Raw genomic sequence first — 24,967 nt, 5'->3', positions numbered from 1 at the left:
GGAAATGACCCTGAATATTGCCAGATGATCAATCCATGCTTCATGTCAATATTCCAAATGTTATTACAGCACAGAATCACATGGACCATTTACTTCACAATGTGCAAATGAACAACCCTAAATGCATAAACTCCCCAACTGCCCAGACTAGTTGGATTCTCGTGCTGTTTGCCCGATTTAGCCAATAGTCAGATTGAAGCAAAAGAACAAAATCGAGGATGCAGTCATAGTCTCTCTCTCTCTCTCTCTCTCTCTCTCTCTCTCTCTCTCTCTCGATGCACAAACAAGATACCATTCTCAGCAAAAAGGAAGTTTATCAGCCATTCAAACAGTTTTAAGCATATTCAGCAAAGATAACATACGGGTTTAAAAGCAACAAGTACAAAACATCTGATCGACCGATACCCTGTAGGTCTTAAGTGCCATTGATTCTTGTACAATTCATCGATGCTGTTCATCTTCACTAAGCTTCAGGGACAAAAGCACGATGTCCTCCACTATGACGAGCTTCAAAATTGTGCATAACTACCCACAAAGTCCGCTTGAACATCACAGCAAAAGCTCTCCTCCATGCACAAACTTAAATGCTGCCTTTAAATTTGGCATCGTACTGCTGAGGGGGCTGCAACGAAAGCAAGTCACTATCAAATCAACAGACGAGTTAAATTTCCTGTTATCTAGTGGCGACCTTGATATCAAGCTCAAGCCACTTGGTCATGACTAGGGAACCCGTCTGGGTTGAGACAGAATAAAGTCAGGGGCACCCAACCCTAACGGGGTCCCTTGGATGCTATTAATCTTAAAGATGAACGGCATTGAAACCATCATCGGTAGGATTCCCGTCCCTTGCATTGCTTTGGGGCCATCATTTTTCCTATGCTGTTCATGCTTCGGATGAACGGCATCGGAGGGGTTTAAAATGACCAGCTCACAAAGAGCAGTCTGTACACTTTTATTGGGTGTCATTCATTCCCAAGATGAATGACCTCTAAGGTACCCCGACCTGATCCTCTTTTTGTTTCAGTTATGTGGTACCAAGCCAATGTCAGAAACCACTGAATGCAACTACACAAACCCCCAAGGAACCAGCACAAAGTTGACATCCTTAAACAAGGCACAGCCAGTGTTTCAGCAGGATCAAGTCCTTCCACAGTCCAGAAATCAGAACTAGGAGGGGAAACGAAAGCTTGCTCATTCAGACTTGACTAGAAACCTGACTCAGGTACCAAATCCGATTGGATCACACAATTTGACTCTATTCACCAACTTGACAAACTGGTCCAACTCTCAAATTCTGATGCAACTCTTGATCTAGGATACAAAATTCACAAAACCAAATAAACTACATATACATGCAGATAACCTACCATGAATGTTGCTGTTATCATCCGTTTTGCAAACCACCTGCCATGCATGGCACGTTGGGCTTTTGATGATGCTGCCACGCTGTCAAACTTCAAATAGACATGGCCGGCACTGTTCCTGCAAAAGCAATAACAAAAAATCAAAAAGAGTCACGAGAGATATTTAGACTGGTCAGCAGGAAAAAATGAGACCAAGGTAAATGAAATACTCAATATTGTATTACAAGATTAACATGCTAAGATGGAAAACTCAAAATTCAAAGCTTCGAGTATTTCGTAAAGCAGCAAAAAAGGAAATACTGAGAACGGCAATGACAAATAAAATAATAGTGCTATCAAGACAGATTACAAAATATCAACCTCTCACTGGAAAACAAGCAGATAACTTTTTGGAAGTTGCAACTAAGAACTGAGATAAGCACTCCTCCCTATACAGGAGACTAAGAAAATGACCATTACAGGATGAGAACCAGGATCACCACACTCACTTGTCAACATAGATGTGTTTCACCGCACCAAAATTGGAACACTCTTCTTGTACATCCTCTTTAATATCCAAATCAAATTCAGGATCAGTCTGCAAAACTAATTCAGCTGTCAGCTTATCTGAACACGTAATTGACAACAAAACAAAATAGACCACGGACCTCACTGCTTGGATCGAACATGTTCTTAAATAACAAGCATTCACTTGGAATGCCTATAGGTTCAGCCGCTGGAAGTGGCACAACAGGAACTGCAGAGGCTGGCAAAGCAGACAGACCAGGAATAGGAAGAATAGGAGGTGGAACTGGGGCAACACCATTAATCAAGGGAGCTCCCAGTGAACCCACAATACTGCAACAGATGCATATAGTTTTGAGTGTTAAAAGATTATCCAACAGATAAAGAGGAAATGAAGCACAGCGAGAGAAGCATACCTTGTTGCGGTACCTGTACGATCCAATTTCTGCATAAGCATGGCTCTTGAACTAGCATTAAGAGACTGCATGCATGAGAACAAGTTGGTTACATAAGCATATAGATGGACAAAAAATTAGCTGTCACAATTATACCAGTCCAAAGACTAATCATGTTTTGTCAAAATATGCAAAAATATTGGTTTACCTCAGACTCATCGTAAGAATATTTCTATAAAGATTCTGCAAATTATGAAATAGCAGCAAAATCAACATAGAGAGATGCACGACTGGCATCCAAACATTTCAAATAAAATAGAATAGTAAAATGAAGGAACATTTCAAATACAAGCTTCATTATACGAACAAGGGAAACAAACAGTATCCAGAACACACAAACTTTGGCATAAACTGCCAAATGACAGCAACCAAAACTATTGATGGATTCACATAAATTTGAATCATGGGACAGGTTGATGTTTCAGATATTGAAACAATTGTAATGGATGGCCATTAATAAAAATAATGATAAGAGAGTATCAAATCACCAGGTCTAGGAGAAAGAATAAAATAATTGGTTATTTAATAGACCATAATATGCACTCTAAAACAGAATAAAAAGGGCATATCTAAATTCTTACAAAAAGTTGATGCTTTCATAGAGAGACCCAATCGCTTTTGTTTATGTCACAAGTGATGTGCGATCACAAAAAAAAAGCAAAAGAGCCAGGCAGGATAGGATCTAGCAAGGAAAATAGCTGGTTTGGCAAATTAAACTCCTATTCAGAACAAGGTTTTATGCCAATTGCAAGCTATGATTCAACAGCTATTCCTGCCAAATGTACCACAAGCATGGAAAATATCCTAACTTACTAGTCAACAATTCTAACAACTGCAGAGGTTGGAGACAGAACATATTTCTGATCAACGAGTCTCAATGTCAATTGTGAAAGCATTCAATTGCCCACAGAGTTCACTAACATCTAGCATAACAACTAATTTTCCCAAACAATATCAACCATATAACTTCAATCTTCAATATAAAAGTACATTATTGCTTACCAAGCCACCACCATCATCATCATCAAAATCAGCAACATTTGTTCCAACATCTTGTATACCAACATGATCTGTGACTGCTGACACCTACATCCATAAAATCATGATCCATCAAATGCCAGATCCACCTTTTTTATAGAAGAAGGCCATACCCACAATAAAATCTTCAAAAAAAATACTGATAAAACTAAGAACAGATATTAAAAAAGAAAATCAGGAGATTAAAATTCTAACAGGCATTTTTTTATCATCTCTTATTTCCTTCATTTTCCTTATATTGATTTTGATAGTAGATATCTGTTAAATTATGTCGTCTCTCTCTCTCTCTCTCTCTCTCTCTCTCTCTCTCTCTCTCTCTCTCTCTCTCTCTCTCTCTCTCTCTCTCTCTATATATATATATATATATATATATATATATATGTATATATCCACCTTTTTTATAGAAAAAGGCCATACCCACAATAAAATCTTCAAAAAAATACTTATAAAACTAAGAACAGATATTAAAAAAGAAAATCAGGAGATTAAAATTCTAACAGGCATTTTTTTATCATCTCTTATTTCCTTCATTTTCCTTATATTGATTTTGATAGTAGATATCTGTTAAATTATGTCATGTGTCTATATATATATATATATATATATATATATATATATATATATATATATATATATATATATATATATATATATATATATATATATATATATATATATATATATATTCTTGTAATACCCAGTAGGGGTAAAATAGTCTTTTTACCTATTCACGCACCATGTATTTTCTTCTTTCTTTTTTACCTTTTTCTTCCTTTTTTTCTTTCTCTTTTTCTTTTCTTATTTCTTCCTTTTTACCTTGGGAAGGACACCCTAGAGGGATGTTGGAGCATCCAACGGTCATATTTATGATCGTTGGAAGGGCTACAACATCCCTTTAGGAGCCCTTCCAAGGCCCTCTCTTTGTCTATAAATAAAGGAGCTCTCCCCATTGTATCTTATGCTTCTTTGAAGCCATTCTAGAGTGAAATACATTTATTTCTTCTCACTTTGTGTGTTTACCACTTTTGTGGTTTATTGTATTTTTGCCCATTAGTGGCTACTTTGTATGTGTGTATGCATTTGCGTGGCTCGTGGAGATATCACATCCCTTCCTTAGCACTTCATTTCAATATCAGCACCAAAATGACAAAATATGAACAAGCAGGCACCTTGATGGTCCTCCCAGCAATCTCAAGCTTTCCATTCAGACACTGAGCTGCTTTTGCATGCTCTAATTGAGCAAACTAAGGAAGTCAAAGAAGAAAAGAGGAAAATAAATTAGTCAACATGAAACAGGAAAAGTGAAAACATAGAGTCAGACCCAAACTAGGGAGCCAAAAGGAAAAATGAAAAAAGAAATAGGCCAACGTGAAACATGAAAAGTTCAAATAAATAGTTAGATCCACTCACTTGCACAAATCCAAAGCCTTTGCAGTGTCCAGTCTCAGAATCAAGGGGTAGTTGAACAATCTCAACAGGACCAAAAGCCTCAAATACCTATAAAGATGCACCACAGTTTTCAATTAATAACATAAAATACTAATGAGAACCAAACCAAAAACTGAAAATGCCATCTAGACAGGACCAATTCAAGAAAAAACATTAAAGATATCATTTAGAGAAATAATTAAATAAAATTTTGCATTGAATAGGATGTCAAAAGGTTAGAATGTGCCAGTATGCCCTAAAAACAACTGCACCATAAATGCATGATAACAAAGATACGTTACAAATGCATCCAGAAAAAGAAAGATCAGAAGCAGAAGTCTGGGATGCAAGGTTGAAAGAGGTCCACCAATACACACGTGTGCCTACACACATGGCATGCATACGCAGATATAAAATGGGAATTAATCGTCAAATTATTTCATAATCATTGAGCATGCTTAGACATCTAAGAATTATATCTGAATACTGAATATAGGTACATTTTTACGTGAATTATTATTTAGCTCACTTGGACATCCAAGTACATATATAGGAAAATGTGTAAACTCTGTGTTTCTTGTATAATGGCCTTCATGTAACATGATATGCAACCTCATTAAGTCACGTCTTACCTTAGAAACTCATTTTGTCTCAAGTTTTTAAAAGATTAATACCTCTGTCAGTTAGATATTGAACCACTTGACCATTGGTTGTGAGTACATAATTTGTGGAAGCAAGCCCCATCAATGAAGAGCTTGAATCAACTCTCTATTCATAGAAGCAAGGAATATCAAAGACAATATCTTTACAGCTACAAACGAGTCTCTTTCCCATCTTACGAAGCAAAAAAGAAGTTAGAAAAGGAAAAGAAAAGACACAATAGTGACATTGGAGGACAATCATTAGGGTAAGACCAGTGTTGTTAAAAGCGTGCCTTGAGGCACAAAAGGCACGCCTCGCCTTGAGGTGAGGCTCTCTGCACCTCAAGGCGCCAGCCTAAGGCATGAAGAAGAAGAAGAAGAATTTTTCAATTATATAATCAGTTTCTAAGAAGAATTTTTCTATATATTCAGTTTCTCAGTTATATAATCAGTTTCTCAATTATATATGTTATATATTTAATTAATCATATAAATCTGTGTGTATTTGTGTGGAAAACAATATACATACATGTTAGGACATTATATTTTGCTGCTAATCCTGTTATGCTATGTAGTTTTTTTCAAAGCTATAGAATTTGCTTTTAAGTTATATAATTAGTTTCACAATTATATAATTAGTTTCTCAGTTATATAATCAGTTTCTTAGTTATTTTTTTATAGTTTTTTTAATCAGTTTTTTTAATCCTGTTATGCTGTGTAGTTTTTTTCACAGCTATATAATTTATTTCTAAGTTATATAATTAGTTTTTCAATTATATAATCAGTTTTTCAGTTATATAATCAGTTTCTCAGTTACTTTTATATGTTAATCTCATGTTTTTTAGTATTTATTTGAGATCTATTTCTTATTGGTTGTTGCTTCATCAATAAAGCATTTTTTATTTGTATATTTAGATACTTTTTATAGTTTTTTTAAGTTTTCAAAAAAAAATTTGAGCCTTACAATTTACGCCGCGCCTCAGTTTTTGGTGGAGCGCCTCGCTATGCCTCAATGCTTTTCACAACATTGGGTAAGACACACACCGACCCACACTAACACACCAGACACATGTACACAGAAACAGAGGAACTTTGCATCTGAAACAAAAGAGACTAGGGATCAGAAAAGGGCAAAACGTTTTTCAAACACACGGACACAACAAAGTAATTCTCCGCATCTGCTGCACTACCTCTAGAACTGCTGATAAAGCAAAAGGCAGTCAAATTTAACAGAACATTTGAAAGTGTAGAGCACTTGAAAGAAATACATAAATAACTTATCAAACTCATAAGACTCGAAGAAACATGAAAAACCATCTAGCTCACTTATTTGGATGTACTGGTTGTAACAAAAAGGCAAGACAATATGAAAGATGCCTATATGACACATTAGTTCATTTCACAGGCACTACAGATTTCTGTCTCTAAATGAAGAAAACCAATTCTTCTACATTGTTTAACGAGCCTCTTTTGCTGATCCCTATTTATCATAATAGGATATACTAAACACTCGCCAGGAGTGCTTTCCAGATATAGAGAAAACCTCAAACAGCAACAAAAGTGGAAAACAATATGCTACTACATACCATTTCAAGAAACAAACCACAAAGGGAAGTAAACAAAAATGTTATACATTCATAAATGGGGATAATAGATCAATGTAAGAATAAGGATGCACGCTCATGCACACAACCTCCTCCCCCCTCCACACACACACACACACACACACACACACACACGAGTGAGAGAGAGAGAGACCTTGGACCAAACAAAAAGGCCTTTTTGAAGTGGCAGATTTAGAGACCTAAGTGATATGACCCCCATGGGAGTACAGGCAATTTAGAAGAAACCCCCATCCAAGAATGAGGCTCAATCAATGGAACCTGTTCACCACCACACAACAAATGCAACCCTCCACCCACACTCCTCCCCCCAAAATTATTATAAACAAAAAAAAACTCTTTAAAGTTTCTAATCATGTAGTCCGGTGAACAGCAGGTGACAAACCAAAGGCAACATCAAGAAAAGAAAAGAAACAAATATGAAAAATGCCATCAAGCAAAGTTTGATCACCAATCCATCACTCAACACAGGGATCTCCCAAAAGATTAGCCCTCCTACCATGTAAACTAATATGTTAGGGAGAAAAAAGTGACTGTTGGTCATAACTTGATTAAAACACCCATAAATATTATATTGTCATAATACATAAAAACTAACAATCATCAAAAACCGACAAAGATAAACTAGAGAAAGCACAAATAAGAGGTTATAAAGATGTGCACAATATCGATATAACATTATGCACTCACTATTCCTTTCAATAAGTGTAACTTAGAAATCTATCAGGGGTAAATCGAATGCAGTCCAGAACTACCAGCTTATCCAAACTACATAAAGTATATGGCAGTAACAGAGATATTATTAACTACTTCCATATTTTCCAACTACACCCATTTCCTTCTTTATTATATGCATAAAAGATAAAATAAGCGTTAATTTGTAAACCCACATGAGCAAACACAAGAACCAATGCAAAATTCATTCAGTTACCACTTAGTGCAAATACAATAAAAGATCTTTTGCTCATCAACTATAGTATTTGCTATTTAACTGTTGCTTCTAACTGTATTCTATATCTATAACAGCCACAGTAAACCAATTTGCAAAAAATAATTGATAAAGAGAGATGAAAATTAATTGGCAATTAAGCCTGCCCCACTTTTTGGTTTCAGTAACCATAAAATGTCAACACCTTTAAAAATAACAATAAACAGCAACTCATCCAACTAATCACATCAGAAAGTAGCTTCAATAATAATGTCATGACAAAAGCATGCACAACAATGGTTCCATATTATCTTCAGCAAATAAGACTAAAAAGCAAGACCTGAAGAAGCCTTAATTATGACCAGCTAACCATCAGGCAGATCTTGTTATGTTTATACAACTGAAGAAATGCACAAAACAATCAACTATATAAGTGCTAGTCAAGAAAAGAAAGATGCTAAGCAGAAGAAAGAAAGACAAAACGTAAACAAAATGTACTAATGTAGTCATATGCACCTGACGAAGTTGATCTTCTGTTATATTGAAATGCAAGTTCCCGACATACAGCTTTCGAGCAACAGAAGAATATGGCCCTGCAAGACCGCCTGCCCCAGCAGCAGATGCAGTTGACTGGACAAGATTTTTTTCAGCCTCAGAAGGTTTAACCATTACAGGCTGACCAAAAAGTGGCTGCCCAGAGAGAGCAATTGCCATTGGCACCGACATTGCATCATAGAACTCAATGTACCTGTAACAGAAAGTTGGACGAGTTCTACTCCAATGCATATAAACAAAGGTATTCTAGGAAGAAAATATTACAAACTTAAACTTAGAAATACAAGCATCAGATTTGATGGTGCTCAGACACCATTATTCATGTGTTTTATTATTGCACTCATGCAGAGCAATGTATGAAAAAGTTAACCGCAGCAGTGGAGTTCTGATGTCATGAGCTGCAGCCTAACAAAGGATTATCCACACAAATGTTTCCTCTGTATCAACCCCAATTACAGCTTTATTTCGTTCTCGACTTGTCCCAATTTTTAAAGGATTTCTGGAGAAAAAACTGCAAAATATGATGATAAACTGGAAAAACTACAAAACTACTCATGGTAAAAATAGAATCATATTTTCTTGTGAAATTCATTTTTTAAGGAAAATTGAGTTTTTCAAATAGAAAATTCCACAATAAAATTACCTTTGCAAAAGTTACTTTGATAATGACAGTAATGAGTAATGTCATATATATACATACACTTACATGCACACTGGTGTGTGTAACATAACATATCATTGTTACAAATTCATCGACTACAATGAGAATATTTTGGGAGATCTTGGATAGATGATTTTACTGTCTTCCAGAAAGTATAGCAAAAAAACCTAAGAATTTTGAAGAAAAAAAATGGATCATACTCATAAGGAGGTTTATGACAAGTTGGATACCAAAGAGGGCGAGAAGGATATTCATAAGATTGCAAAGATGAGAGATAGGAAATCGAGGGATTTGGGTATGATTAGATGTATCAAAGATGAAACACAAAGGGTTTTAGTTAAAGATGAGGAGATTAAGGAGCGATGGAAATATTATTTTGATAAGCTATTTAATGGAAGTCATGCTCAGGATCTTGGAGACTTGGTTCATTCCTTTTCATGAGATGAATCGTGACTTCATGCGCAAGATTCAAAAGAAAGAAATTGTAGAGGCTTTGAAGAAAATGAAATCAAGGAGGGCAGTTGGCCCAGATGGTATACCTATCGAGGCTTGGAAATGCTTGGAAGAGAAAGGTTTAGAATGGTTGACAAATCTTTTTAACAAGATTTGACGGACAAATAAGATGCCTAATGAGTGGAGGAAGAGTACTTTGCTGCCTCTATATAAGAATAAGGGTGATATACAAGATTGCACAAACTATCGTGGTATAAAACTCATGAGTCATACTATGAAACTTTGGGAGAGGGTGATTGAGTCTAGGTTGAGGAAGGTTGTCATGATATCGGAGAATCAATTTGGTTTTATGTCTGGAAGATCAACTATGGAAGTTATACATCTTCTTAGACAACTTATTGAGAGAAATAGAGAGAGGAACAAAGATTTGCATATGGTTTTTATTGATTTGGAGAAGGCATACGATAGAGTACCTAGAAACGTTCTCTGGTGGACAATGATGAAGAAAGGTGTTTCTCTCAAGTACATTAGTATAATTAAGGATATGTACGAAGGAGTAGTAACCAATGTCCGCACTTGTGGAGGGGTGACAACCAATTTTCCTATAACTGATGGGTTACATCAAGGATATGCTTTAAGCCCTTTCCTATTTGCTATAGTGATGGATGAGCTTACGAGATCAATTCAAGAAAATGTGCCATGGTGTATGATGTTTGCTGATGATATTGTTTTGATTGATGAGTCTAGAGTTGGGGTTAATGCTAAGTTAGAATTATGGAGACAGACATTGGAAGCAAGAGGTTTTAAGTTGAGTAAGAGTAAGACAGAATATATGGAATGTCGGTTTAGTAAGCAACAAAGTAGTGATGGGAGTGTAGTGAAGCTTGGTGAGCAAGAAATATCAATGGATGATTGTTTCAAATATTTGGGATCTATCATTCAAAAGTATGGAGAAATTGATGGAGATGTAAATCATAGGATAAAGGTTGGGTGGATGAAATGGAAAAGTGCAACTGGAGTGTTGTGCGATCGTAGAATGCCATTGAGGTTGAAGGGAAAGTTCTATAGGACAACTATTAGGCCCACTTTACTATATGGTACGGAATGTTGGGCTGCCAAGAAACATCATATTCAAAAAATGAGTGTAGCTGAGAAGCGTATGCTTAGATGGATGTGTGGAAATACAATAAAAGATAAGATTCGGAACGAGGAGATACGTAAGAAGGTAGGTGTTGCACCCATTGAAAATAAGATGAACGATAATCGTTTACGGTGGTTTGGACATATTCGGCGAAGGCCTAATGATGCTCCAGTTAGAAGGATGGAGAAATGGGAAAATATATTAGTTAAAAGAGGTTGGGGTAGGCCTAGGAAAACTTGGATGGAGATCATAGGAAAGGATATGAATGCTTTGAACCTCACCGAGGACATGACATTAGATAGAAATGATTAGAGGAGAAGGATTCATGTGGAAGACCAAGAATGATTTTCTTTGTTGGTTCATATCGCCGACCCCAATTGTTTTGGGATGAAGGCGTAGTTGTTGTTGTTGTATACTCGTAAGCCAACATTAGATAACCTTTGAGTTATTCCTGTCACAATATCATACAAAGTCGCCTTTACATATTAATAGGTTTAAATATTGCAATATCATCAAATTATTGTTTTTCTTGCAAATATCTTATAGATTTACTGGCAAATAGAAACCATGAAAGTCAAAATATTCTTTTCTGACTTCTAAGGCAATGCCAGAATAATTTCATTATAAATACAAATTTATGATGACACTAATTAAAGCCCCCCCCTGTCTCTCTCAATGACACCATATGGATGTTTACATTCGCATTTCCCTCTATAATATTTTGCCTCATTGCCATTAATGATAATAGTTTCCATGCAAACATATGCATCTCCACCACTACCACCACATGTTTACCCATCACCACTGATGCCACCACTTCAGTACTATCACAAATCCCTGCCAACACCATCACCATCTCCAACAAAACCACCTTACCATTATTCGTTGTCAGCCTCACCCTTTACCATCATCCTGCTTCCATAAAACCTGTCTCATGGATACTCCACTTTGGCCCCACTATCGTGTCCCCTTATATACTAGTCGTATCGAAAACTTCATAAAAATGGTTGTATCTCAGTATCCACACCCAAGTCAACTATGTTTAATGACACAGATGCTCATGTGGGCATGAAAGCTTATATCATCTTTAAGTCATTAACACAACCGGTTGTTTTGATCCCCACTAACCTCAGATGCATGCACAATTCGTGGAAAAGTGTATCACTGAGGACGAGGAGTGCACCTCCAATGCTTGTGGTGCACACATTCATGCCCCAAGGCAAACATGTTCAATAACACAGTTCATGTGGGCATGAATACATCTATCACATTAAGTCATTACACAACATACAAGATTTACATATGTCATTACTAGCTCCATGATGAATCACTCTGATCACCATTAGTATTAAAACGTTAAAAAAGGAGCATCATAGAACCTTGTGTTAAAATGAGAACGAATTAAGTTGGATTTCATTTTATTTCCACAATTTTACATATTCCTTGCATTTATGGCCATTTATTTTGCTACTATTAACACCAAGGTTGTTAAATGCGATGAGGCGAAGCGAGGCGTTGAACATGTTATGAAGCGAGGCGTAAGCCTCGAGGCGTTGAAGCGTAAGCTTCATGATCAAGAGAGTAGGTCTCAATTCCGGTCGCGGAGAGAAGAAGTCCCCCCGCCCCTCGCCGGAAACCTCGTCAGAGGGTATCAGCTCTACTTCCCGACGGGTCTGTGACTCTGTGCAGGTTACGGCAACGGTCGGAAGAACTCAGTCTGTTAAACTCGCTGGAAGCTTTTGCTTTTTTCCCGACGAGTAAATCCAATTTCAGGCCACGAAGAGAAGAAATTCCACCGTAAATCTCGCCGGAATATCCTCCTCTGCTCATTGTGTAATTTTTTTCGATTTTAGCCACAGATCGAAGGAGGCACCGACGCTTCAGGTACTAAGTGTGTGCCTCAGTACCTTGAGCGTGCGCCTCGCCTGTGAGGCGTACGCTTCAAGTACTGAGGCGTACGCCTCTCACAACACTGATTAACACATTAAATTTAAAAATAATTGTTATAACACTATTGACACCGACACATGGATAGGCACAAACACATGTACACAGGGGATTGTTTCATGTTGCAAGGACCAGTTAGTCTCAATTGAAACTCGCTTGCTATGTCTTCTTGTGCACTGGAGCCATTAGATTGCAAATCACATTGCTGCCTTGTTATGAACCTACAATATTTAGGAAGAAAATTGGCCTCACAAAGAACCTGCCCTTTAAAAATCAGATTAAACAAAATACTTACCCAACACCTTTTGAACGCCTCGAATTTCGGTCCATTATCAGACGAACATCCCTCACCTGGAAATTATGAACAAAAATGTTAAGAGCACTGAACAAAAATGGTCAGTATACTTTGCAGGGTTACTCTTTATGTGACTATCACAGCTTGGCACCCAAGTGGTGGTTAGCACTAAGCAGGGTTGCCAACCAACTTTTACGAGCATTTTTCGCACTCACCAAATAAAAAGAAAGTTGATGCCCGCAAAATTAGTCAATATACTACGCCTCAATGAAGGCAGTGGAGCATTTACTGCAATAAGAAGCAAATACATCTCAATGATTTGCTCGCATATTTGAACAGCCCCATGCTTTAAGCATAGATGTTTCTACACTACAAGAAGTGATGGATGGCTTCTAAAGTTACAAACATCAGGAATGATCCAAATGAAATCTAGAAAAGAAACAATGCACATGGAGGCACTGCACCTATAAACATAATAAGTATGAAATATACATAAGTCTAAAAGTGTAAACATATAAAAACACACCATCATCAGACTAACCTTTCCAGCCCTTGAGAAAAACTCATAAACATCTCTCTCAGTTGCCTTCAAAGGCATCTGCAATAAATTAGATAAGTTCAGCTAGTTGCAATATTCTGCCTCATGTCATATCTCACATGTTAATGAAAGAATGGATAAAACAAAGAACACCATGTCAAGGATGTGAAAAAGAAAAAAGGAAATCCATGTGGAATATGACACAATGCATACCCGATCATGGGTCATGATATAATAGAAAGGATTATGAATCTTATGCATGTGAAACATACCTGGTAAGCAAAAACTGTCCTCTGGTCCCTCTCCGGATCAGCTTCAGGCTCCACCGCTTCTTTTTTCTCTTTAAATCTTCTGTATTGCAATAATAAAAGCTTTAGGGTGTGCAGAAAACAACAATAAAATCTAATAGAAATTTACAATTTCAGCAATATATAACAAACTAAGAAATTATCTGTAGCCGATAAGCACGTATCAGCATGCGTGTCTCACATAGCCTTCTCAAATTTTACATCAGCAAAGGAATAGTAAGGCTTGGGAAGTAAAACCTTGTCAATCAACAGTGCAACAGGTTGTTCAGCAAGAACATGCTAAATTTTCTGTCGTCCTAATCCATGCACAACCAAAGAGTCAATAAATCTTGAAAAAACTAGCATCTCCAGTTACTATCCAAAAGAGACTACATAATACATCAAGAGAACATGTGAAGTGTTGTTTCGTTTCTACCAGCACAGCATTATAATTCAATGAAACCATAAATAAATTACGCCCAAGGGAGAAATGAAAAGGTTTTAGAAAGAACAAATGCGGAGATCTTCAAAAACTTAAATCAGATGAAAAAAAACAGAAAGCAACTCTAACCAGATAAGGTGAAGACTATCTCAATCCGATGGCAACCTAGTGAATGCGAATATAAATTTGGAGCCACATACACAAACGGGTAACAAAAGAAAACAACAATTTACCTGCTATCTCTGTCCCTAAGCTCAACCTCACGTTCTCTTTCTGTCTCCCTCTCTTTTTCTCTTTCTCTCGACTGTCTGTCTCTGCTTCTCCCCCTCTCCTTCTCAGATTCGATATCCCTGTCATGATCGCTTTGATGCCTTCCCGAACGGCTGCTGCTTCTCCGAGACCTCTCCTGTTCTCCGTCTCTGTCACGGTCCCTCTCCCTCTCCTTTTCATAATCACGGTTCCGTTCCCTCGCTCTATCACGCTCTCGCTCCCTCTCCTTGTCCGACCTGTCTCGCTCCCTCTCACGCTCACCATCCCGAGTCCCACGCTCATGGTTATCCCTACTACTCCTATGGTGGTCCTTCTCGCTCCCCCTTGGTGAGTCACGGTGACGTGACGAGTCCCTCTCAGAATGATTATCGCGCTCGCGTGTCGATGAACGCCGATGCTCGCTCCTTTCACCATTCTGCTTGTCCGACCTTTCCCTCTTGGACCTGCTCTCAGTGATCTCCCCATCGCCATCATCCCTGTGCTTTGAACTCTTCTCCGAGCGCTCCCGCTTCCCTGAATGCCCACCCCCGTCATTCCCAGAAGCCTTGGGCAATCCAGGATTCTCAACAGTCTGCTCTAAATAGTCATACTCGTCGAAATCCATCTACGCCACCGATCCTGAAGGGGAAAAAACAACTTATGTCTCATACTTCTGCCCAAAAAAGAAAAACAAAAACAAATTTCACCCCACACCACCAACTAAAAAGAACCACACAAAATCAGAAAACCCTAAAGTTGCAAAAACCCCAAACGAAAACCACGCACACAAAAAAAACAATACACTCAGACTAAAATAATTATACGAAGAAAAAAGAGGGGAAAATCGCTTGTGTGAAAACAAGTGAAAAGACAAAACCGAGATTTCCCCCTTTTAACCCGAACCTCAGAAACACAAAAGCACAACAATACATACACAGAAACGAAAACCTTAAAACGAAAAGAGGGAACACAGGAAGAAATCAAGCATCGACGAGATAGAGGGAAAGTCTTTGAGAAAAAACTTGCCCGTTTTACGTTTTAAGTTTTAAGTTTTAACACAAGAGAATTCAATTCTCTCTCTCCAGTCGATGCACGGAGATTTTCGAAACCCTAGAGAAAAACCATCTCTATCTTTCTCTCTTTCTCTGTGGAGGAAGAAGGACAGTACAAACCCTAGCTCGTCGTCTTCTTCTTCTTCTCGCCTGTGGTGTTTGGGCGAGACGCGCACTATCGCCTTTTATACCCTCTTACGCGTGCCGGTGGCGAGAGGCGAAGAAGAGCGGTCAGCCCCTCCCCCCCTCAACAAGGGCAGAATCTAGGGCTCTCATCGGGTCGGGTCTGATTTGATCCACCTTTATGGTGTCCAACCGGACCTGATTTACTCATGTCCAAATCCATGTCCAGCTTCGGACGATCGGATCAATGTAAAAAATCTCGTTCTGGGGAATAATCTCGGGAGATATTGAAAAGAAATGGTTAAATCCCATAAAATCACCTAACAAATATCGGCATGTATGAAAATATAAAATTATAAAAAATGAATTTTTATGGCTCATTATCAGCCTATCTTCAATAAACTAATTGTCTTTCAATTGTTTTTTGCAAATCTGATCTTGTAGCTGTATTTGGTATAATAGATTTGCTAGGAAACAGGTGTATCATAGTTTTTTTAATAAAAAATATAATTTTTAAGCTTTGAATATTTAAAAATAAATTTACATCGCTTGTAACGACTCCAACTCATACTCGTAGAAAAGTAAACTTTTTTTTTAAACAATTACGAAAACAAACCTAAAGACGCAACGTCTTCAGTCATAACGCATCCACAACCACAAAAGATCTTAAACCATCATCTTTCAAACCACAATAATTGTATTCTTTAATCAATAGAGTTTAAGAACAACATGTAAATGAAAATCAAGTAAAACAAAATAGAGAATAGCTATGTTTTAAAATAAATTATCAAGTAATCATGTCATCCTCGTAGCTCTTTACAATAGCCTAACTCATCATTTGGCATTAGAGGCTGTAAAAAATAATAAATATGCGGTGTCAGAATCATAAATTTGACGTATGAATTCCTATAACAATTCAAATAGACAAGAAAAGTATAAATCAAATTTATGCAATATTTTTAGACAAATATACTACATCTATTTCATAATCCAAATAATCATTCTTGTATCCAACGCCTCCCTTCCTACTTCATTTTTCATTTTTTTGTGTTGAAAGAAGAACACAAGAAGGAAGGCGACTCCCTGGGACGATGGCGAGAAGATCAAGGAGAGACTCTAACATCTCTATCTCCTCATCCATTTTCCTTTGTTGTTTAAGAGGGGGAAGAACATGATGGAGCCCTAGACGTTATTGTTGCTATGAAACCCCCGTTGAGAAACTGTCCTTTGTTGCATGAGGTGAAAAGAATGCCCCGTTCATTTTCCCTGGTGACTGCTCTGAAAACAGAGGAAGGAGGAAGACGACTTGGCCAAACGTCCCTATGCCAGAGCTAAGCCATCCATTGTTTATCAAAAAAAATTTGGTTATGTCGGATTGGTTGAAATCATGAGTCTGATATATATATATATATATATATATTATTTATTTTAGTTTAAGGATGTTCTGATTTTTATTTAGAGTTACTGTTTGTTTAGTTTAGTGGATGTTGAATGAAATCAAAAACTTGTTGCATGTATTTTATTTCACAGGCACAAGCACCACACATGCCCAACCACATTTGTGTTAGACCCTGTCATCAGTACAGGTGAATTGTCATGAAATTAATTTTTGTTGCGTCTAACAAGCGCAAACGTGTATCTGAACTGCATATATTGGTGAATGCATATTTGTGAGAAACTATTATGACAGGAATACGTTCTTAAGCTTTTAATTTGAGGGTTTGGGCTGAATTCTGCTTGTTTTAATCTCAATTAGATTTGTTAGGTTCAACATATACTTGTGATAGAACTGAAACCTTACTGAACCTGTTTGCAGTTAACCTGTTTAACGTCCAAGATAGTGCCTGTGAGAATCCATTTGAATCTCCAAAATAAGTATTGACAAATCTGAATCTCCAAAATAGGTATTGACAAAACTGAATCAAATCTCTGTTTTTTGGACCTTAAGCGCCCCTGGTATAGCGAGTAATCTATTGGGTGTGAGTTAGCAGCGCATGAACTGATTAGGCATTGTGCGAGAATCTTTTATTTCCTTTAATTGAATTAGCTTTCGATTGGTGTGAACTGAACTCTTTTATATTTTTATTGGTCGTTGTTTACAATAGAAAATTATTTCATCATGGTATCAAACATGTAAATCAAGACATGCATATGAATATAAACTTCTAAACATTAGTCTGCACTTATGTATAAACCTGCACATACTGGTCATATATGTAAAGCTAGACATATATGAACCTGAAAAAGACTGGGCACACCTAGCCTTGTCTATCTGGCCCGAGCATACATACACATTTTTATCATTTTTCTCTTTGCAAACTGATTCTGCCAAAAATTTCTCTTTGACCCCTGGCTGGGCTCAACAGGGCACGAAGACTACTCAAATTTTCATTATTACTTAAGAGTAAGACAGAATACATGGAAGTCGGTTTAGTAAGCAACGAAGTAGTGATGAGAGTGTACTGAAGCTTGGTGAGCAAGAAATATCGGTGGATGATTGTTTCAAATATTTGGGATCTATCATTCAAAAGTATGAAGAAATTGATGAAGATGTAAATCATAAAATAAATAAGGATCGCAGTGGACCGGGGGAAAGCGGGGCCCCGCCTCGCCCCGTTTGGACCGGGGATGAAGGGTATGAAACGGGGATGGAGGCGGGGACGAAGGTTAAAATCCATCCCCGTCCGGGGATGGAGGCGGGGATGGACGTGCACCCCCACCCCGTCCCTGCCCCGACCATTTTTCCCCGCAATATCCCCGCCCCGCCTCATCCCCGTTTGAACCGGGGATGAAGGCAAGGGTGGAGGATAAAATTCATCTCCACCAGGGAGGCGGGGCGGGGGTGGAGACCTTGTCCACTGCCCCACCCCACTACCATCCCTAAGAATAAAGGTTGGGTGGATGAAATGGAAGAGTGCAATTGGAGCGTTGTGCAATTGTAGAATGTCATTGCGATTGAAGAGAAAGTTTTATAGGACGACGATTAGGCCCGCTTTACCATATGATACGGAATGTTGGGCTGCCAAGAGACATCATATTCAAAAAATGAGTGTAGCTGAGATGCGTATGCTGAGATGGATGTGTGAAAATACAATAAAAGATAAGATTCAGAACGAGAAGATACATGTTGCACCCATTGAAAATAAGATGAGAGAGAATCGTTTACGGTAGTTTGGACATATTCGGCGAAGGCCTAATGATATTTCAGTTAGAAGGATGAAGAAATGAGAAAATATATTAGTTAAAAGAGGTCGGGATAGGCCTAAAAAGACATGGATGGAGGTGATAGGAAAGGATATGAATGCTTTGAACCTCACCGAGGACATGGCATTGGATAAAAATGATTGGAGGAGAAGGATTCATGTGGAAGACCCAGAATGATTTTTTTTTTTTTGTTCATATCGCTGACCCCAATTGTTTTGGGATGAAGGCGTAGTTGTTGTTGTATAAGGACTCAACCTCAACCAAACCAGTCGGTTGAGACCGAACAGCACACTGTTCTGCCAACATAAAAAAAAAAATTGATGAATCTGTCCAGAAATTACTTAACCGTTAAACCAGAAAAAGAGACTTAAAAATTTTAACACAAAATACGTTTCAAAAGCATAGTCTGAAATTAAACTCTCTTAAACGTTTCTTTTCTCCATGATCAATCCAAACCCTGTTACATGTATTAATCAATTTACAGTATGTATGCACTTAAACGAATCGAAACTTTTTGCACGCCTCCTCAATAACAGTGACATATGGAAGAGATTTAAGACTGCTCAAACATCAAAATCAGATATTACTTATCAACATGAGTAGACATTTCACTTTTATTATACGATAATTACCACATGCTGAATCCAAAATATATGTAAAGTTAATCGGTACACAAAATAAATGATCAATATATAAATGCTTAAAACTTCAATATCTAGACCCGCATGCTACATGAAATTTGTACATGAACTTAATCGACAGAAATCAATGTATATGCCTATAGAACAAGATCTTGAAATATCGACACAAGCTATTATGCCCCTGACATACTTAATTTAAAATAAATTTGTGCTCTTGGTTCCCAAGCATGCTCGATTAAACAAAACTTCCAGTAAGTAAGATCTAACGTTATAAATATTTGGACCTTGATGGGTTCAAACTTTATACCAGCCACTTCACCGAGAAGATCCCGAATCTGATCTCTATTGTAATCGAGTTCAACATGTAACTAGGGAAAGGAAGGTCAGCTAATAGACTTTTATTTATTAATTATTTTTTCTTAAAACCATATTCCCTTGTTGACTTTAAAACTCCTCTTGTTGACTTTTTCAATTCTTTTCCTTTTTTTTCAACTGTATTAGAGTTCCTTTATTCTCCTACCTTATGCCTTTCTCATAACTATTATGGACTCTTTTATGCTCTTCACCATTTAACAACTTTTGAAATTTGGAATTAAATAATATTAAATGTTCATTTTATTATTTATTAATAAATAAATATCTAGAAACTTTCAGTGAGTGCCTTATCCCTTCGGGAGTGTTTTTAACTTTAAATTTTTTTAATTTAAACATGTATATTGAACTTAAAGTTGTATTTTTGTTGAATCTAGATCCGTATCCAAAATCCAAATCTATATTCTAAAATCTATACGGATCCTGAGCTAAATCAGATTCTAATTAATATGGGTCTAAAACTAAGTCCAGATCTATATTAACTTGGATCATATGGGTCAGATTAGGTCTGATCCAATCCAGACCCGGTCCCATTGAGGTAGGCCTTTTTTGAAAAATTATGATTTTGGGGTCAATCATAGCCCGAATTTGGAAAAGTAACATACCGTTGAACTCAAAATTTCAAGACGCATCTATCGATATATAATTTGAATTCTGCCTTCAAAATTTGCCTGAATTTATTTTGAATTTCACTCAAATTTTGCTTGATTTTAAAGGTTAAAAATAAAACTTTTTATCACCTTTTAATTGGCTTGTTTTCGTCTTGTAAATGAGACATGGGCTATGCCCAAACTTAATTATCACATCCTAATATCGAGGGTTTTCCTATATTTCTACAACACTTAGCCAAATTTCATCAATTTTTGAATTTTAACTAAGTATCAAAATACACAATATTACATCTCTACCCCCTTAAAAAAATTTCGTCCACGAAATTAGAACGTACCGAATAAATGTGGGTAGTGTTGACGCATATCGACCTCAGGCTCCCAGGTGCACTCATCCAATTCGTAATGCTGCTAACACACATTCACGAACGAGATCGTCCTGCTGCGCAATGTCATCTCCTGACCATCCATAATTTCCACCGGCCTTTCCTCATACGTCAAGTCAGGTTGTACCTTGATCGCCTCATAGTGGATTACATGCGAGGGGTTAGGTACATACTTCATCAACATCGAGACATGAAATACATTGTGAATCTGCGAAAACTGAAGAGGAAGTGTCACCTGGTACGCAGTATCCCCAACATGCTCAAGGATCTTGAAGGGTCTCACATACTGATGACTCAACTTCTTCTTCTTCTCGAACTGGAAGACACTCTTCATAGGCGAGATCCGTACAAACATGTGATTGCCCACATTAAAGTTGAGCTCCCTACGTCGTTGATTGGCATAGCTCTTCTGCCTACTTTGTGCTGCGACCAACCTCTTTCGAATCAACCGCACATGGTCTAAGTAGTGGTGGATGACCTCTGGAGACTCCATTGCTCTTACTTCAACATCGTCTCAGCACACCGAGGATCTACATGGTTTGTCATACAGAGTTTTATACGAGGCCATATTAATACTAGTGTGGTAACTATTGTTGTACAAAAATTCTTCAAGCTTCACATGCCTATCTCAATCTCCTGTTTAATCCAAAGCGCATGCTCTAAGCATTATAGCAGATTCTGACCATTTTAGTGCTCTATGCTAACTTGATTTTGGATCCAAATTCATCAAAAAACCAAAACTGCTTAGGTCACTTTGTATACAAACTACCTGCATCCAATATTACGGTCAGATCCAGTTTAGACCCCATTTATGCTTCTGCTGTGTTGAGATGTGTTTGTGCCAAACTTTTAATGGTAGAGTAGGGATGTAAATGGGTCGGATTCAGGACAGAGGCCTTGGGGTGACCCAAACCCATTTGATCCACTAGGAAATTAATGGCGTTCAATTGCATCAAGTTTTCATCCAAAATTTCACTCAATACTTCTTGGAGAAAGTTAGTTTTGGAATTTAATCAGTACATCTTTGTCTGTTGCCCGTCTGTTAGGGCCTAATTAGTTAGTTTTGGAGATATTATCAAACTCACGTACTGTACGTTATTTTAGTATTTTTAGCACTTTCAATAAAAATGTACTTTTATATATTTAAATATCAAAAATATTTTTTATTCATTAACGAGTTAAATGTTCATGAGTCATATTTAAATATATTAGGACAGGCCTTGAGATTGTATCAACGTAGAAGCAAACCAAGCTAACTTCCTAGTGGACCATTGGCCTTGTCAGGTTTGGGTCACCCCAAGGCCTCAGTGTGCCAAGTCTTCTGATGACCGTATCAGAGGACACGCATGTAGGGGGGCATGTCCACAGATCCAATGGACCATCGAGCCCACATAGTAGATACTTAGGCTGGTTTCGACCAGACCATTGAGTGGCTAGGTCAACCCATTGATTCAACTAAAAGAGCATTATATATATATATATATATATATATATATATATATATATATATATATATATATATATATATATATATATATATATATATATATAATCACTAGAATATGATAATTGAAAACATGAGAACTAATGTGTGAACCGCAAATTCATAGATTTTTTTGTTCTTTTCTCTTTAAGGATTTAAAATCAATGGTTTACAATTTTCATAAATATTTAATCATTTAAAAATCACATTTTTTATCAAAAATACATAATGCAATGGTTGATTTCTAGCAAATTCACCATGCCAAGCATATCCACATGGCTAGATTTGCAAAAAAAGTGTTTGGAAATGCCCATATTTTTATTTTTCATATTTTAGTGACTCTCTCTCTCTCTCTCTCTCTCTCTCTATATATATATATATATATATATATATATATATATATGTGTGTGTGTGTGTGTGGAGGGAGGAGGAACTAAAGTGTGTTTAACAATCAAATATGTTTGCTGGTACCAATCAAGATTTTTATATATTTTTTTTTAAAATGTACCCTTCCAGTTGCATTCAGCACGGTCCATTTTGCTAAGAATCCATTTTGCTAAGAATCAACTGTTGGATCATTGTAATAGGATAAAAAAATGCACTTTTTTATGCTTGAATTTTTACGAAAATGATCATTCTTATACATTATAATTCAATGATCCAAGAGTATGTTTCTATAAAACCAAGCGCCTAGATCACATCCATACAGTAAAATTTTCAAAAAAAATAAAAAAACCTATGAAAATCTTGGTTCATACCAATAAACATATTTGATTGGTAAACATATTACAGTTACCTATATACATAAATATATATGGGAGATCCAAAATCTACAACCATTGCTCCCTTTCTCCAATGCCTGAACATCTCAGCAATTGGACCTCATATATTTGTTTATAATTTATTTAATAAAAAATATGCTTTATATGACTATGATATATAGACATGTTTTTCGAAATATAAAAAAGTCAGATGGCTTACAATGCATTTAAAACTTTACAATACAAAGTATTGTGGGCCCTTGATTTTTAGCTCTTTCAAAAAATGCATCTAAACATCAAAAATTCACTCACTAAATGAATGATAAAAACCTAATATGTAAAGTCCAATCGATGAAAAACTTGATTCTTAGAGAAGGAACACCATCCATTATCATCGATTGTAGATTTTGGCCCCCCTCTCTCTCTCTCTCTCTCTCTCTATATATATATATATATATATATATATATATATATATATTATTTTTATTTTTATTTTTTTAAGAAAAAAACTGTGTCGACCACGCTCAATTAATGCATCCAGCAAGTTAAATAGGCAAGACATGATGCAGACCTTATGATTGGACTTGATAAGTCTCTATCTTTCCTTCTTGACATCAGATAAGCCTCAATCTTAGGTCAGGTCTCAAGTGGAATCAACTCAAGAAAACCAGATATGCCAAGTTCATCATACATCGAATCAAATCTACCCAATACTCTGGGTGTGTATGTGTGTGTGCACGTGAGCATGTGCACCTGAGTGTGTGTGTGTGAGAGAGAGAGAGAGAGAGGTTGAACATAAAAGAATCAGTGGCTATGCAGATACATGCGGCCACACAGCTTGGCATTAGATGTTACACCAACTCCACAACCGCCACAAGGACTGTGGATTGTTTCTTTCTAAAAGAACAGTATCATACAACCCATACATAAAAGGCAGATAAAATACAGGCAGCAGGCAAGACACAAAGCAACCGCACAATACAGTAGTGCTCTCTCATGTGTAAGCATCAGCTCAATCAATGTTTACTATACCAGGCTACTGCGATGTTTCTTCCCATCAAAAACCCATCTCACCTGCTACGAGCCTGCTACAATGAACTGACATGCCCCTCGTGCCTAAACCTTGAAGCTAAAAATTGATCTTCCCAGAATTCAGATCCTAATCCTGTAAAAACGTGAAAATAAATGCAAATGTTAATCTTATCCAAAGTGCAACGAATGCAATGCATGATCCACTCAGGCTCATGATCGGACAGCTTTGCTATACCAACTTGATGATGAGATCGACCAGGCTTTAGTGCAACCTCTCCAAGTTGAGCAAGTTGGTATCTTTCCCAGCCTGACCCAGGCCCTTCTGAGCTCGACCCAGTTGGGTGAACAAGTTAAAACTCTAAAGTTTGTCTAGCAAACATACAAGCAATTTTTGAAATCAACAATTAACCTGAGTGGGTGCAAAAGCATACCTCATCTAGCTATGCTGTTTAGATGGTTTCTATCATTTTGATGTGGCACCCTTTCATAGGACATGATTTTCTGCGGCATCGTCATCCCCCCAGAGACAATAATCTCTGCATCCAGAACAAAATAAGTATAGAGGACTTAGACCTCCACGATAGAGAAAAGAAACATAACCATACCAAAGGCAAGCTTCAGCTGCTCAAACTTACAAGGACAAGAATCATGCAGAGTGTGACATTTCTTTGGTGTCTATAATTACTGTAAGCACAGAATGAGGTGAAAAGGAAACGTTGTAAAGTAGCCCAAGTCAAAGTAAACCAAACTGGTGAAT

The 24,967-nt window shown here is 37.1% G+C and overlaps 2 protein-coding genes across 4 annotated transcripts in view; both read right to left on the bottom strand.

Moving 5' to 3' along the window:
• Window positions 1–297: 297 nt before the first annotated feature.
• LOC149848576 (uncharacterized) lies at window positions 298–20,902 on the bottom strand. Of its 3 annotated transcripts, none has more exons than XM_089996215.1 (14): window positions 20,887–20,902; window positions 14,533–15,187; window positions 13,843–13,921; window positions 13,574–13,630; window positions 13,033–13,088; window positions 8,497–8,728; window positions 4,772–4,858; window positions 4,531–4,605; window positions 3,326–3,409; window positions 2,285–2,349; window positions 2,012–2,201; window positions 1,853–1,941; window positions 1,368–1,482; window positions 298–622 (listed from the first exon to the last, which is right to left on the bottom strand). In XM_089996215.1, the coding sequence occupies exons 2-14, from the start codon at window positions 15,171–15,173 to the stop codon at window positions 581–583; spliced, it is 1,812 nt and encodes a 603-aa protein (XP_089852341.1). In that variant the 5' UTR covers window positions 15,174–15,187; window positions 20,887–20,902; the 3' UTR covers window positions 298–580. The 3 variants fall into 3 exon arrangements, with proteins under 3 accessions (XP_089852341.1, XP_089852327.1, XP_089852334.1); XM_089996201.1 differs by lacking the exon at window positions 20,887–20,902 and adding an exon at window positions 15,721–15,874; XM_089996208.1 differs by lacking the exon at window positions 20,887–20,902 and having other exon boundaries at window positions 14,533–15,258.
• A 3,061-nt stretch (window positions 20,903–23,963) lies between these two features.
• The window catches only part of LOC149848575 (protein LIKE COV 2-like), a 65,693-nt gene continuing 64,689 nt past the window's right edge, over window positions 23,964–24,967 (bottom strand). Inside the window, exons 7-8 of the mRNA XM_089996191.1 lie at window positions 24,642–24,746; window positions 23,964–24,343 (exon numbers count right to left, since the gene is read on the bottom strand). Coding sequence (XP_089852317.1) covers window positions 24,643–24,746 — 104 coding nt within the window. The 3' untranslated portion in view covers window positions 23,964–24,343; window position 24,642. The remainder of the gene's footprint in view (window positions 24,344–24,641; window positions 24,747–24,967) is intronic.

The sequence above is a fragment of the Nuphar pumila genome, chromosome 1 (assembly GCF_984573655.1).
Source record: "Nuphar pumila chromosome 1, dmNupPumi1.hap1.1, whole genome shotgun sequence".
NCBI classification, from domain to species: domain Eukaryota; kingdom Viridiplantae; phylum Streptophyta; class Magnoliopsida; order Nymphaeales; family Nymphaeaceae; genus Nuphar; species Nuphar pumila.
The sequence above is the reverse complement of the archived record's forward strand: the minus strand, read 5'-3'. Positions and strand labels throughout refer to the sequence as shown.

Excerpts from the sequence above, each read along its gene's own strand:
- LOC149848576 (XM_089996215.1), bottom strand. The coding sequence starts at position 15,173 with ATGGATTTCGACGAGTATGACTATTTAGAGCAGACTGTTGAGAATCCT. Across the intron at positions 2,350-3,325 it reads ATGATGATGGTGGTGGCTTG|TCTCTTAATGCTAGTTCAAG; the intron begins GTAAGCAATAAT and ends TCATGCATGCAG. Across the intron at positions 1,942-2,011 it reads TGTTCGATCCAAGCAGTGAG|ACTGATCCTGAATTTGATTT; the intron begins GTCCGTGGTCTA and ends TTAGTTTTGCAG.